The sequence below is a fragment of the Anser cygnoides genome, chromosome 2, assembly GCF_040182565.1.
Source record: "Anser cygnoides isolate HZ-2024a breed goose chromosome 2, Taihu_goose_T2T_genome, whole genome shotgun sequence".
NCBI classification, from domain to species: domain Eukaryota; kingdom Metazoa; phylum Chordata; class Aves; order Anseriformes; family Anatidae; genus Anser; species Anser cygnoides.
Window position 1 is genome coordinate 14,733,800 of NC_089874.1, and position 15,673 is coordinate 14,749,472.

A 15,673-nucleotide genomic window follows, 5' to 3' on the forward strand; every position below is an offset into this window, starting at 1 on the left:
ACTTGACTTTTAAGAAAAAAGTAACCCTTGTTTTTCCACAGCCAAGGAAAAATAAGTTGTTTAAGAATTTGATGTCACTGGATTTTTACATGTACGTGTAGAAATCCACCTTTGGCTACACGCCAGGCCTTAAACAAGTTTGTTCTGTAAGTTACAAGAAGTGTAGAACAGTTTTGAGTTACTATTCAGAAAACGACCTCACTGTACCAGCTGTGTATTTCTGCAATTGCTATTTACAGTTGGGCAGATGGAAAAAAAAAAAAGTATTTGAATAGCATGTGAAGGAGGATACACGTATGAAAACCGCCTTGAACAATAAGAGCAGCTGTGCGGCATTTCCATAATTAAACAAACAAACATGCGGGCTGAAATCAAACATAGATTCCCCTCTGGCAGGAAACACTACAAATAACAGAAAGGAGAAATTGGAGTTATAAACGTATTATATTTTGAGTAAGAATTGTATTAGCAATTGCAACACTGAATTTGGAATTTTTTCTTCTTCCATAGGGGTTTGATGTGTTTTTTTGTTTGTCTTTGTTTTCTTATTGTCCTCCTATCCTTCACATTCCTGAACTTCATAAGGAAAAAACAAAACAAAACAAAAAAATCAAACCCACAAAATTTATAGTGAGCTATTTCTAAGCATTTCTGGACAGGGATGCATTTTACAAAGGAAATAAAAATCAGGAAGCGTTTTGTGTGATGTAATGGCATCTCACGCAACTAAGGGAAAAATATTAAGGAGAATATATACTATCTTAAGGAGTTACTAGTTATTTCTTTGTAACCTGATAATTATTAAGGGATCTCTTAAGAACACAGAAGGACCCACAGAAGGGATACAGATTCACTACAGAGAAGAGGGTTTAAGTTTAATAACGTAAGGACTGCGGGCTCAGGAGCACCGGAAGCACAACACCACATCTCCACACACACCCCCAGACCCCATGAGCCCCGCGCATGCGCGGCGCGGGCACCGTCGCCCATGGAGGCTCCCCCACGGCCCATGCGCGGCGCGGGGCCTTGCGGCCCGCCGTGCTTGCCGTAGGGCGGGCCGTACCAACCGCCTCCCCTCCGGCGGGGGGGGGCGCGGCCGGAAAACCTCGGTGTGCCGGGAGCCGCCACCCGCCGCCCATCCTGCCGGCGGCGGGGCGAGCCCGGGAGCGAACGGCGGCGGCAGGCGGCGGGGCGGGGCGGGTGAGGCGGCGGAGGGAGGGAGGCGAGCGGAGGCAGCGGGGCCGCGCGTCACCCCGGCCCCGTCAGTGGCGGCGGCCGGCGGCGGGGCGGGGCGGGGCGCGAGCGGCTGGGTAATGGCAGCGCCGTGAGGACGGGGCGCGGGGCAGGGACCGCGGCCGCGCGGCGGGGAGCGGGGAGGGGGGCGCGCGCGCGAGGCGCGTGCTCGGGGCCGCCAGGTAAAGGCCGGGCCGGGCGCGCCCCCGCCGCGCTGAGGGGACGGGGCCACGGCTCGGGGCGGGGGGCGGCGGGGCCGGGCCGCGGGAGGGAGCCGGGCTCCCCCCCCCCCCCTTCCCCGCCCGCTGCCCCCCTGAGGGGGTCCCGGGGCAGCGCCCCCGGCTCGGGGGGCTCGGGGGGGGCCCCGCTGGGCGTTCCCCGGGCCGGGCCCTGTGGGGAGGGAGCGGCGGGGCCCGGCCCCGCCTGGTTTCGGTTTTGGTTGGGTGCCCGGGGCGGGGAGAGTAGGGCCGGGGGGGGGGTTGGGGGTCGGGGCTGCCGTGCTGGGGGCTCCCTGCCCGGGCTGAGAGGGGGGCGGACGGGGGGCATCCGCTCCTCGTCCCCGCGTGTGAAGGCGTGCCAGCGCCGGCTGCCCGCCGCGGGGCTGGTAATGGTCGCGTAGGGCTCCCAGCCCCTCGGTAGCGTGCACCCCGGGGTAGGCGTTCGGCGCTGGTGTAACTTTTACCACCGAGGTAAATGTATCAGGACCGCCGAGTAGATATATCAGGACGGCGTGCAGCACCGCGGGGCGCTTAGCGCTCTGAGGTGGTAAGCTTGGACCGCTAGCACCCAAAACCCCGGTGTTGTACACAAAAACTTACACCGGGTTTGTCAACGCGTTCGTAAAAGTTAGGTTCACATTGGCTTAAAAGTTGTAAGAGGTTACCAGGCTCTAGTCAGCTCTATCTTAAGCTGTTTAACCCCGAATACTTCTATGCTTACAGGGATGCGCAGTGTTTTGCATGTTACATGTTTGGCTGACCCTAAATACAATGTTACTGGTCCTGTGGGATGTATTGTAGGGAAGAATTTTTCTTCAGCCTTCCTTCCTCCCCTCGGTTTTGCTTATCTTTGAAGGAGTGCCTGTTTAGTTAGAGATACCAAGTGCATGTTTTAGAGAGAAAAGCCTGTAACATGTAACATTCAATTAAGTGTAACTTCATTAACACAAGTGCTTCTTGGGATTCTTAAAGGTTTTATGGACCATGAAAACTTCTTGGCATCATCTGAAAGTGTTCTTGCGTTTACTAGAAGATTAACATTAAGGCTTTTAGAAAAATACTTTTTTTTTTTCTTTTAAAAGAGAGCTTTGAAGTTGTTTACTTCTACTGAAGTTCATGTTTCTTTGAAACATGCATCAGTTTGTGTTTTTCAGTTTACCTTTGGTGGATATCTGTTTATTTTGTCAATTCTCATTGATTTTTTTGCGTAACACATTCCAACCCGTATATGGCAGTAGAAGACTTTTCTTTTATTTCCCAAAGCGATAGTAGCCATGTTGCAAATACACCAACTTACATGTTACTGTTGAACTGAGAAGTATTTATGCATCATAGAATTATTAAGGTTGGAAGAGACCTTCAAGATCGTCCAGTCCAACCATCGCTTACTGATTTTTATTTCTTCTGCTGGGAAAAAAAAAAAAGTCCTGCTCATAATGCCCAGGATAATACCACTTCCTTGATGTTATTTGCTACTCTTTTTTTTAGGAAATCAAAGCAAATGTAGGTAGTAAATTGATTACACTTCAAATGGAAGTTGTTGTATTGCAGGGAGAGGAAAACAGCCTTCTGAGGTTCCTGAGTTTACAGCAGTTAAGGAGCTTGGTTAACTAGTCAGGGTAACATTTTGCAGATACAAGGTGTAGAAGCTGCTTTTGACATGATTAGTATTTTCTTTAATCTGAGAAGCTGCATATCCTGCAGTTTGAAAGAAGTTGTGTGCCTGAGGAAAAAATACAAAGCCAGTAGGGTTAAGGGAGTAAGTTGGATAACCACCTTTTCAATGTATTTTTTGATTCTTTACCTTGTAGACATGTCTCCATGCTAAAAGTCTGTCAGTATCTTTCTTTTTTTTTTTTCCTTCTGACCATGAAAATGTGGGAATCAAGTGAGAAGTCACCTGCCCATCTAAATAAAATGGGAATAGGAATCTTATTCCTGTTCTTTATCTTATGATGCCATCCTTCTGAGCAGGATCTAGGCTCGCTCTGTGCATGGAGTGTCACACTTCAGCTCCTTGCTGGGTTGGGTGCATGGGACGGAGGCAAATGGGAACACAGAAAGAAGAGGCCTTCACAGTTTTTTGTCTTTCTCAGGACCTCTTTTCTGAATTCTATTACTCTTCTCCTAGCTTTATTTCAGTAATTTATTTTTTTGTTTGTTTCAATAAATCTCCAAGTATTTTTACGTGAATTTATTAACATGACTTCTGTATTTTCAAGCCACGTTTTATTTGAAGGAGTTCACTGTTTGTCGTGCTGCACAGAGCAATAAGCTGCGCAAGCTGTGCATACTGCTCTGTGTTAAGTGTTTTCTTTTTGTCATCTTGATCAAAGCTTTTGGGTTTTGTGGCTTTTCAAATATAACGCCAACAAACGTTTCATGAAAGCTTGAGGTGAACGTTGGCTACGAGCTGACAACAGTAATTTCAGATAAACTGCTAATCTGTTGAGTGTGCTTCTGCTCAAAGTTCCCTCAGCTACTGAGAAGCTGAAGCAGTCTTTGTGTAAAAGTGACCAAAGGCATGCAGAAAAGTCAGTTTCTTCATATGGTGCTGTTGAATGGACATCTCTGTAAGGTGATGAGCTTTGAGGCGTGGTGGTGTTAGATAAACTGGTGTTACATTGTAGGCTACTCGTGCAGCATTAGTGTTCCTTCCTTAATGTTAAAAATCAGGGCTTAAGAGCTTGATTTTGGGGGGAGGAGGGAGGCACCTTTCATGTTGCTGTGCTGATGTGTTGCAGCAGTATATACACTTTAAACTGAAAAAATCAAATGAGATGTATTCTTTTTAATTATTGTGCAGCATTGCCTGATATGTTTAATTCTTCTGCAGATTAACACTAAAGCCCCACAATGTCCCTGAAACCACGAGTAGTTGACTTTGATGAAACATGGAACAAACTTCTAACAACAATTAAAGCTGTTGTTATGTTGGATTATGTTGAAAGAGCGACGTGGAACGACCGCTTCTCGTATCCTTTAAGTGCCAATCCTGATATGGTTGTGTGATGTGCTTAGCATGGAGCAAGCCTGCGCTGTGTGACAGTGTCAGTGGTCTTGATCAGGAGTGCGTTTTCAGGTAGTACCTGATGTTAAGCTCATGAGTCAGTGGAGACTGAGTTTTTGCTCGTTTTTACCATCAATATTTAGCTTGTGCTACAGTTGTTCACAAAAGCTCATGCATCAATTTCCCCTATTGTAATAATGATTCTTTCTTATATGTTGAAGTGTGTGTGTTGTGAGGGGAGCATCTAAGACAGAGAATTAATCTTTAAACTTTGCTGGCGGTAGAGGTGAGATTGTTTTTGTTTTGCTTAAACACATCTCCATCTTCTTTGTACTTCTAAGTATGCCGTTAAACATTTCTGTAGCCAGGGTTTATAGAAAAGCCTTCTTTTCTGCCACTGTTATAGCTCCCTGGTCCTGAACAGTTAAGAGTGATTATTTTCAACATAGATTTCTAGCTGTGATCGTACAGGCTTACAGTTCAAGTTATAACTGCACAAGTGATATTGTTGTAGTGAAAGGTTTGCATTTTACACATAAAGTGGGCTTGTAATAAGATCTGTTTCAGTGAACTTCTTTTTTTGCAGCAATAAAGCTGTGCCCTGTGTCTGCGCATTCATTACCCTTGTCAGTAGGGTGAATAATGAGAGAAGTTTTGGAGGCTCATAGCTGCTCCCAGGCAATCTGACTGAGTTGGATTTGATTATAAGGTGGAAGAATGGTTTAGACTTGTTTATCAGTTTTTTTAAATTTCTGCTGGGTGAAAAAGGAAGCTTCCAAGAGAACTCTTAGGTATAAGTTATTACAGTGTGACCTCGTTCTTTGTGCAGGAGCTGGGCTCTAAAGCCTCTTCTCTTTCTGAACGTGTTACTGTTTCTTAGACTTGTTTTCAGTTTGCCTCTGACTTTGAGTTTGTGTATGTAAATATATAAAATTGTAGTTGCTCATAGACCACGTAGAATATGGTTATGCGGTTGTATGGTGCAATAATCTTTAAGTGGCTCTTTCATTTGAAAACTTTTAATTAATTTCTGGGGGCATGACTCTTCGCCTTGTCTTTGAGTCAAGTTCAAACAACACCAAAACATTGGTGACTTTTTTCGTTAATTAGATGTGCGCTCCCATGCTTACAGGTAGTGCTGTAGTAATTCTTTCTAAGCAGATTTTAAGAACCACTCGTTTCAGTCTTTAACAAGTTAACTTGTGTAGTGTAAAACTCTAACCATTTTAACAAGGGCACCCAAAGTGGATTTTATATTCAGAATAGTTGAATGAGATGTTGGATTGATTCCTCGTCATACTTCTCCACTTAGAACTTCTTATGTTGGGACCTTGTACGCAGGTCTGCTCTTTGATCCTCTTTTGGGATTTGCTTCAGTTGCTTGAGCATCAGGAGGCGAACGCTTGGGAATAGCAGACTCAGGAAGCAGTCTGGGAAGAATCATTTGGCAAGTAATTCTTTGAGAGATGAGAGTAAAGCATGGCGTTGTTAAATTCCTGGGAAGGTGGCACTGTTACTGCCTAATTTGGCACAGTCAGGAGCCTTTTGGAGTATTCTCCATGGCAGACTGGTAGTTACAGAGCCCCTCAGGCCAACCTTAAATGCGGATTGGTACTTTTGCTACATTACCCAAGCTGTATGTTTTAACATGAACTAGTGACTGAGTCTTGAACAACTCAGTGAAACTGGTAGCTCTTCTGTACAGCTAGCGTGGAAGATTTTTCTTGTATTTTAAATGTGTTTTTTTTTTTAATCTGAGATGTTATTAATAAGTTTGAAATGCCAAGTCTTCCTACAGTGTATCTTCTTGTTCTGTGATAGCTCTTTACTCTCTGCCAAATTTAATTTAATTGGAGTAACGTGTTTCTAAACATCTAGAGGGATTGTAAAATTGGTGTATGTATCTGACCTCTTCATAGACCTGACTTAAAAATGGGTGAGGAAATGCTGGTTGTTTACTCTATTCTTCTTGCTGCTTAATAAGCATAACGAAGAGATGACTAATAGCTTTGCACAATGTGTTAATCCAGGCTGTTTTATTGATTATAGTACCAGGTGATCAGCGTACTCCCTCTGTAGTCGCAACAATGACATAAAGAATGAGCTACAGCAGAGGAATGTGACTTCAGTCTGCAGCACTGTTCTCAGAAGTGATTGCTTTCTCTTATGCGCTGCTTGAGACAGCTGAGGTCAGGCGCAGTACACAGGCTAGCAGTCTTTTAGGGCTGAGAAGCTTTGCAATGTGCAGATTCATCTTCTAGAACTAATTCTTGCATCATTACTTTCCCAAAACTCAAATATAGTGTTTTCTTTGTAACTTTGATGATAATTTTATTGTTAAACCTGGCTCATCTTTAAACTTAGCTAATACCTCGAAATGCTAGAATGCCAGGGAACTGAGAGCCCTAACTGTGTAAGGGTTAAAGAATCTTCTGGAAAAGATCACCTGAAAGACCATATGTCACTGTATTTAAACTGTGAGTCATCTCCAGCCACCTTTGACCTTCAGATCTCCTCACCGGTTCTCTGTGGAAACAAGTGATTCTGGAGATGTTTCATTGTCCACTAAAAAAGCGACAGTTACAAATCTCTACTTGAGATATTATTTATAAGAATTTGGTTATTACGAATGCCCAATACAAATTTTAAGACTTTGCTTCTAACTGTTCGGTTGGCTAGGGTGTGTTCTTTAAGTTAAGAGGCTGATCGAGTTGAATAGGGAGTGGTAGTTTAGAACTTTGATAACTGTACTTTGATAACTGCTGTCTAACAGTTGGACTTTTTTGGACAGGTAGAACGTCAGGATCTTCCTGTAATTGTCTTGGTGTTTTTTCAGCTGGAGAACTGATCGTTCCACCAGCCATACTGGCTGCAGATACAGAAGTATTTTAGATGAATGCTGATTTTCACTTTCAGATAATCATATCTATCTGTAGATGGTAAATAAGTGGTAGCCATGTCAGTGTGGGGCTGTCAGAAGTTCCAGGATCCGAGCCCTAATGTTCCCTCTGCTTCCACTACTTAAAACAGAGATATTGATTATTGAAGCTGAAAACTTGCTCTTTGCAAATCAGGGATTAGAGAAACTTCAGAAAAAGATCGATTTAATCACACACACAAAAAAAATAAAATTAAAACCTCTAAAATGTGGGTGGGTAGTTTATGTAAACTTTAAATTCTGTTGATGAGTTTTCATACTTTAAGCAGATACAAGCCTTGACTCCTAACCCAGAGACATTTATGCTTTGTGTGTGGCCTATCCTGAACCTCTTGGAGAGAGACTTTATACTGAGACTAAAATTTTTTTGGAAAATCATGTACGCCATTTGCACAAGGTAACCTATACAGTTAATGATGTGTGTGTGGTTATTGCTTGTCCTTTTTTGACTTCAGGGTGGGTTTTTGTTTTGTTCATGTGAAGCTGTGTATATTTTCTGAGGTAAAATCAGAGGTGTCAGTGTTCTGGCACCAGAATATACATCTATGAGAGAGACAGATGTCTGTATGCATCACAGACTTACTTTTCAAGCCAACAACAAATGCATACAATTTGTAATATGTTCATTCTTCTCTGTTCACTGCTTATAATCAAATGAGTTACAGAAAGGTCTTCATTTTCAGAATGTGTTAATAGTTTGTCATTAGCTGTCTGTTTAATGTAAAACTACTCCAGCGTCTTGAAAACCGACTGTGTATACTCTAAGAAAGAAAAGTGCTTGAGATGGGAGGAAGTAATGACAAATTATTTATTATGACATATAACAGTACTTCTATACCAATATAGCTGTAAATTAGTTTAGGTGTCTTACATGATGACACAGAAATTCAACAGAATCGTGATTTATCACGCTGCATATATAGGATGGATGAACAGTATCTCCTTGTGCATCAGTAAAAAGAGTTAAACTAGATGCCTGCCTCTCTTTGGTGTCTGTATAGGGAGTGAAGAGCTGCAAGTTCTGGCCAGCACTGCTGAGTGGCGTATTGCTGGTTTTTCAACTTAAGTACCTGTATGCTTGACAGCATAGGCTAGACACCTTAATAGGTAGTTCCACTGGTTGCAGGGAGGCTACCTCTGATGCTTTGACAGACTAAATCAGTTCACAAAACTGGCAGACAACTCAGTCACAAAGTTGTTTCTCAGTTATTTAGTGAGCTGAACGAGCTCACTTAGGACACTCAGGCACACTAGAAGCTGTGGGAAGGCGTGGAAAGCATACATCCAGTTCTTGGAAGTGGCTACCCATCATTTGTCTTTGAAATAATTTTGAAAAATCTTTGTGAAATTCATACTACAGAGGAAAGCACTCTTGATTCTATCTGGCCTACTGGCTTTCCTTTTATATTGTTGTGGAACAAGCTTTGTTGCTGCTTGAGACAGTTTAAAATTGCATTCTGGAGCTAAATTCCTAGGATCTTGTCTGCCTCCACAAATCATACAATTTAGATTTAAACAAATTAGTTAAACTATATTCGTTTGAAATACTATTATATTTTGAGAACTTTAGTATACCAACAACTTCTCAGGTGATAAATGGCTGATGTTCCAAAAAATTTGGGCCTAGCTTTACAGAATTTAAGATGTGTATAAGTTTGCATATACCTGTGCTTTGTTAAAGTTGTTTTATTCCAGGATTATTGGTGAGTATGAGGGTTTTTCAAATGAGTAATGCATACTGATTTTAAATAGTTACAGTGAGTGAGGCAACTCCCCCAGTGTGCATGTGGTTGCATGGGTTTAAAATTAGTTCATGTCAGTGGAGAAGTAGTTATGTGAGTTATCCACCAGCATATGCTGAGAATATGAACAGTGCTTGTTCAAGCCAGTGCTTCTGTAAGGACAAATAGAAAATTAACGTATTATAGAGGTTGTCCTTGTAAAACACAAAATAAAACAACTTCTGCTGTTGTAGTTAACTTATCAAAACTTCTAAGTAATATTTGGTAGTTTTCAGGTCATTGCAAAAATGTTATTTTGACTGTTGTTGAAGCTTAGGTGTGGTCTTAGTTTTGCATCTGTGGTTGTTCTAAAACAGTAATCCTGTTACAACTTTCAATTTATACTATTTTCTTACTAATTTTACCTGTGTGTGTGTGTGCACCTGTGCGCACCTGTCTTCCTTCACAGAGAGTTCTGGAATCTGAAGAACAAGTACTGGTTATGTATCACAGATACTGGGAAGAGTATAGCAAAGGAGCAGACTATATGGACTGCTTATACAGGTAAGTTTTGCAAATGAGTTGTTAAACTTTTGAGATTATTACTGGGATCTACATATTAAACTGAAGAATGTTTAAAGAGAGCAAGAGGTGTATATGCCCCAGGTGAGTTTTGGAGAAAATGTAGTTATAGCAGCAGAACGTAAGAAAACAGGAATAATGCTCCAACAGGTTTTTTTGTGTACTGCTCCTTACCACTAAAGTAATTATCCAAGATTATTCCTACAATTCTGTTATTACTAGTATAGCCTACTTTAGTTGTTTCTGATGTTCCAGTGCCAAATATGTCAGCGCTAACGAGCTCTGTAGTGAAGCAGCTTGTAATACTCGGTATTTTTCTACATGATGGCATTGTACTGAAGCGTCCTGTTGAACCAGCATGGTTTATTTCAAACCTTGGCCGTGTACCTTGGCAAAAAACATACCTCTCCCTTCTAGAAGAGCCTTTCTCACAAGGCTAAGTACTGTTGGGGTCTTATCAGGTGGATGTTAAGGCTACAGGTCTTAGAGGCAATGGACATCTTTCTTTACTCCTTACAGAGAGTTTCAGAAGCTGATAGACTCTATACAGAAAATAAATTTTACTTTTTTTAAAAAAATAAATTATAGCCAAGTCTGCAAATAAAAATACAACTGGTCCCTTTTATTTTTGTACTTTTAATGTTGCCTGAATTGTGAGTGTGTTTCTTTGCTACTAGTGATAGCTTAAGCATATAAAACCGGCTCCTGCATGAACTGACAGAATTGTAACTATATTGAGATGTTTTTAGATATACTAGGATTTGAATTTCAGTTCCAGTCTGGCTGCAGTTTGAACATACTAGTGTCCATTATGCTTGTGATACCCAGCAAGTAAATATAACTTATGAGGTACTGCTAATATTGTGTTTGGTAACATGAGACAATATGATTTAAGGATTTACAAAGAGCTTCAAGACCTTTACCACTACTCTAGCAGAACTGTTTGTTACCTTGAAGAATCTGTTAAATGACCTCTAGGAGACTGGGAATGGATGTGCTGGAGTCTCACATAATTGGAGGGTTGATACGGGGCGGGGGCTGGGGGGAAGTTCCATTTAGTGTGTAGGAATCTCATTGATTCTGCTTTGTGTAACAGTTTTTTCTGAGCTCTTGGGTGCTTCTGGTCCTAAACCAACAAATTAAAATACTTTTCCAGCAGTGTGCACCTGCTTTCTTGTTTTACTTCTAAACAACCTAGGGCTTGCTTTTCTGTAACAGTTACTGTGCATACAAACACACCTGTAAGTATATATAAGGTCAGTAACTGTGTAATGATATTCAGTGATGACAAATTTTTAAACTGTGTAGTTAATTTCATGTCAGCTCTGTCTATTCTAACTCTTCTCTGTCTGTTCTAACTCTTCAGACTTTGCATATAGTATTTTGGTCCAGAAAAATTACTTAACATTAGATAATTTGTTGGAAATAATTTTACCTTAAAGTTTAGTGGAGTGCTTTGTATCTTCTTTCCTTCTTTTGAGATTGAGTTTTGTCATGTAGTATCTTTGAAAAGTCTATAAAGGGTATGACTTTGTGGAAGTATGACTGTATGTTCTATGATAAAACACACCTTGTAATGGGAACTGAAAGACACTCTTAAGTGAAGGCAATAAATAATTCAGGCCTTGATTAGTAGAGTCATAATAGCTTTCATGCGTTGGAAGCACTTCATTAAGTGTTATGTCACTCTTTCATTTTCCAAGAAAATGTTTTTGCTGAAAATACCTTTGAAGACCATAAATTGATATTCTGTTTTTATAAACTAGTTGGAGTTGTTTTCTTGTGTTCCTGCTCTCAAGAAGGTAGCATAAGTTAGTTAACTCCAGTTTTATCCCAGGATCTAATTTGCATAATTCTTTCAGCAATGAAAATTAATAGATCCAAAGATAATAAAGATAATAGATCCAAAGTTAATAATATTTTTTAAATAGGTACCTTTAAAATTTAAGTAGGCTTGCATGTCTTCTTAATCCTTCTACTTTGATAGATAATATTTGAAATACTACTAAAATGTGGTTGATATATTTATTTCTTCTCCCACCCCTCCTGGCTGCGTTTTCCTAAGGAAACAAATTTGAATTCAATTTGAAAAATTCAAATCCCACACACACTTGACTTAACCCAAGATGATAAAACTGATGGAATAAGGAGCGCTTGATGTTGACTAAACTGTAGGGTTTGTTTTATTATTAGCAGATTAACAATAGACAAAAGTGGTGCTAGACATTGACACTTACCTGTGTCATGGTGCTGTAACTGTTTTCACAGGTAATTGTACAAATTCTGTTTCGTGTATCATTATTTCAAACAACTGAGGGGGTTTCATACCCAGCAAATTGATTTTCATTTAAATGGTTGTTTGCTTTTTTCTAAATATCAGTTTTTGCTTTGTTCCATCTTGTCTTTTTTGTAGCATTTGTAATGATACCAGCATATTCATCTGTAGTAATTTTTAGGTCTTCAGCCTTATCTGGATCTTTTTCTCACTTTACATGAGATATCTTGCAACCCCTAAGTAACCCATCACATAATTCAAACTGACGTTAGTTCCAGTCCCTTCTCTTGTTTTTTAAGTGTTAAGAGGCTGCTGTTCTTAGTCCTTCTTACTAAATATGTAACTTAATAAATACGGGAAAGATTTAAACAATAAGTCCTTTCAGCTTTTCAAACCTAACTTGAACAATATTTTTCTATTGAGATTTCAACTGAAAGGACTGCCTTCATTTTAAGCTATAGCATTTTGTAGCCTTTGGAAGTTTACTTCCACGTCAGGTATGTATTAATGATCTCATCGTCTTGTTACAACTGCTGAAGTCACAACATTTTTATTATCTGCAGTGCTTTGTCATGTTGAAGTCGCTTTCATTTATTAGCTAATGCTCCAATTGTGATTAGATGACTTAACCCTGTTTTACAGGTCTGTCAACCAGTGAATAGTTCATCTGTGCTTAAAAGTGAATCAGAACAGATAGGATTATGAAAATTTCGAGTGCTAAGAACTTGTATATCTGTATTGCTAGATGCATTAAAGCATCCTGCTTGTATAAAGCAGAGTGGTTCTGCTGCTTTTAGTGTAACTCTCATGAATGTTTTCACTGAAACATGTAATGGTGACTTTTCCTTTAAAAAAAAAACACACTAGGTCTAAAGGAACTTCTGAAGGTCACCCAGTTCAACCTTATGTTTGGAGTAGGACTAACTTCAAAGGTATACTAGGTTGCATAAGGCTTTGTTGAGTTGAATTCTGAGCTCCTACAGGGACAGAGATTTTGCAACTTTCTGTGCAGCATACTTACACTCTCATTCTAAGAAATTTTCCCACATGTTTGGTGTGCATTGTTTCTTGTCTTTCCTCTATGCTCCTCAGAGGAGAGTTTATCTTCATCTTTGGTATGTCTCGTGCTCAGGAAGTCACCGTCCCTGGGGGTGTTTAAGGAAAGGTTGGATGTGGTGCTTAGGGATGTGGTTTAGTGGGTGATACTGGTGGTAGGGGGACGGTTGGACCAGATGATCTTGGAGGTCTTTTCCAACCTTAATGATTCTATTTCATTGGGCTTTCTCTGGACTCCCACTTGTCAACCTCTGTTGTATTTGGGTACTTGAAACTCGAGCCAACATTCCAGGTGTGCTCTGGGCAGCGCTGATGGAACAATGGCATCCCTCCACTTGCTGGTGACTCTCTTGCTGATGTCGCAAAGGAAGTGGTTAATTGTCAACGCTGCGATGGCAATTTGCTGACTTAGTGTCCACCCACAATGCTGTCTGCAACTGGTCCCCAGGTGGATTTAGCACCGCTGACCCCTGCCTTTCCAGTCTGACAGGTCACCCGCCTTGTAGTCCATGATCCAGCCTCTTCCTGTGTGGTTACAATGATACTATAAAAGACTTTGTGGATAGCTACACCAAAGGTAAATAAAATCCACTGCTCTCCCCTCATCCACAGTCCCATTTCATCCTATTTCAAGTTACTCAGGTGTGATTTGCAATTGGTAAATCAGTGCTAGCTGTTCCCAGTTGCTTTCTTATCTTGTAACTAGAAATGACTTTCAAGCGTTCTCTGCTATTTTCCCAGGGACTGAGGTGTGACTTTGGTGGAGTTCCCCAGATCCTTCTGCCTTTTTCTTTTTTTTTTAAATCATTAGGTGTTGCCCCTGATTGTCGTAGACTTTCAGACATGATAGAGTGTGACCTTGCAGTGGTGTTCCCTACCTCCCTCGGGACACTCCTGTACACCCCCTTTGCTATCACAGACTTAGTCATGTCGAGCTTCTGTTTAAGTCCCTAGTTTGTTGCTGTATTGCATTTCCAGCTCAAGAGGTAAAACCTCCTTAAGGAATGAGTGCAAGTAACCCTTTCTTTATATATAAAATTTTGAATATTTTATTTTTAAAATTTGACTGTTTATTCTGACACCAGTAGTAGGTGTTTCTGGTGTTTTTTTTTGACAGTTCTGTCATGTTAACTGAAAAGATAGAAAAAAAGTGTTTTTTCTTAGAAAAGAGTGTGTAAAGACTTTTTCAAGTGTTTTGTGGGCTTTAGAATAATTTATGTTCAAAGAACCCTTTCCCACTTTTTGTTTTGTTGTTGACTGGGGTGACAGTCGAGATAAAAAAAAAAAAAAACTTCTTGGATCTTGGAGATTTTTCCTTTTTCAAAAGGCAGAAATATCAAGAATGAAATTTTTGGTTTTAAGCATAAGTGCATATGAAAGCGCATGCAAATCATCGAAAGCATTAATAAGATTGCTATGTGCTGTTGTACGGTAATGTACCCCTTTATAATTTTGCCATGTACTTAGTAAATGTATATGCCTATATGTTCAGTAGCTTGCAAAGCAGTTTATTTGTTAAATAAATAAATAAATCATTCTTCTGAAACTATCTATAATAATTAGGACTAATTAGTTATGGTTTTAATTGCCTCCTATGCCTCAGAACAGTGGATGGTATTGTCGTGTAGGCTCTTTATCCATTTATCCATGAGCACTTGCAACAATTTGTGAAAATTGTTCACATTGTTGCACTTCTGATGCAAATTTCTTAAAGCAATTTCTTCAGCACTTGATTGAGTTTATTTCTGTATACTGTCCTGCTGAGCTCATGTGCCATTTTGAGGATCAGTATAGAAAACAGTTCTCGAAGTAGCTGCTTGTCTTATTTGCCAGTTAAGTGTGAAAACTAGGGTTGGTACTTTAAACTGAAAACGGAGAGATCGAGCTAGAACTATTTTCTTTCTTTTTAATTTAGAGGAATGATTGACAATTGGTCATAAATAGTATTTCATTGTCAATTAACATGTTTTTCCTTGCACAGATTTTACTTATTTTGCACCCTAGAGGATGCTGCTTAAGGTTAAAATATGTAACATGTAAGTGGGGGCAAGTTCGGAGGAAAAAAAAAAAACCATTACTCAAAAGTTTCTTCCATACGTTTGGAGAGCTTTTGGGAAGGAAATAACCTGAACAGGAAGGGTTCACTGTTTTTGCTTAAAGAAGTATGGTACTTCTAGAAATGTGTTGTTCTGTGGTGTCCTGTCATGGGTGGACAAAGATTTAATGAAGGTAAACTTTTTCGGATTTATGATGGAGAACATAGAAAATTACAAGGAGTTGTCTTGAGACAGGTACAGTCTTGGGTTTATTATATTCGGGCTAAATTTCACAACATCTATTTTGCCAATGCTAATATTTGTTTCTTATCCAGGAGTGTGCAATTCAAATCACTAAACCCACGTAACATGTTTAAAGAAAAAATATGTATGTTCAACTAATCCTTCTGACAAGGCTTTGCAAAGTCTGTATCCGCAAGGACATTGCGTGTTATTGTGATTTGGAAACATTGATTTGGGAATGTGGTCGCTGTATTTAGAACAGGGATCTCTGGATAGATTGTTGCCCTTGGTTGATCTAAAAATACCAAATACATGAAAGTTCCCATGTAACCTGGCAGTCTGTCCCAGTAATTAGATACCC

At 40.3% G+C, this 15,673-nt stretch overlaps 1 protein-coding gene across 6 annotated transcripts in view; it reads left to right on the forward strand.

Annotated features, from left to right (window-relative positions):
- The first annotated feature begins 1,059 nt into the window (after positions 1-1,059).
- Positions 1,060-15,673, forward strand: part of CUL2 (cullin 2) — a 49,239-nt gene continuing 34,625 nt past the window's right edge. For 3 of the 6 annotated variants that reach the window (XM_066991496.1, XM_066991497.1, XM_066991498.1), the window contains exons 1-4: positions 1,311-1,415; positions 4,288-4,426; positions 7,694-7,796; positions 9,590-9,684. In XM_066991496.1, the coding sequence (XP_066847597.1) occupies positions 4,308-4,426; positions 7,694-7,796; positions 9,590-9,684 (317 nt within the window). In that variant the 5' untranslated portion in view covers positions 1,311-1,415; positions 4,288-4,307. Of the gene's footprint in view, positions 1,201-1,222; positions 1,416-4,287; positions 4,427-7,693; positions 7,797-9,589; positions 9,685-13,268; positions 13,611-15,673 lie in introns of those variants that run through there. The other 3 variants (XM_048076613.2, XM_048076612.2, XM_013195728.3) reach the window with 3 other exon arrangements.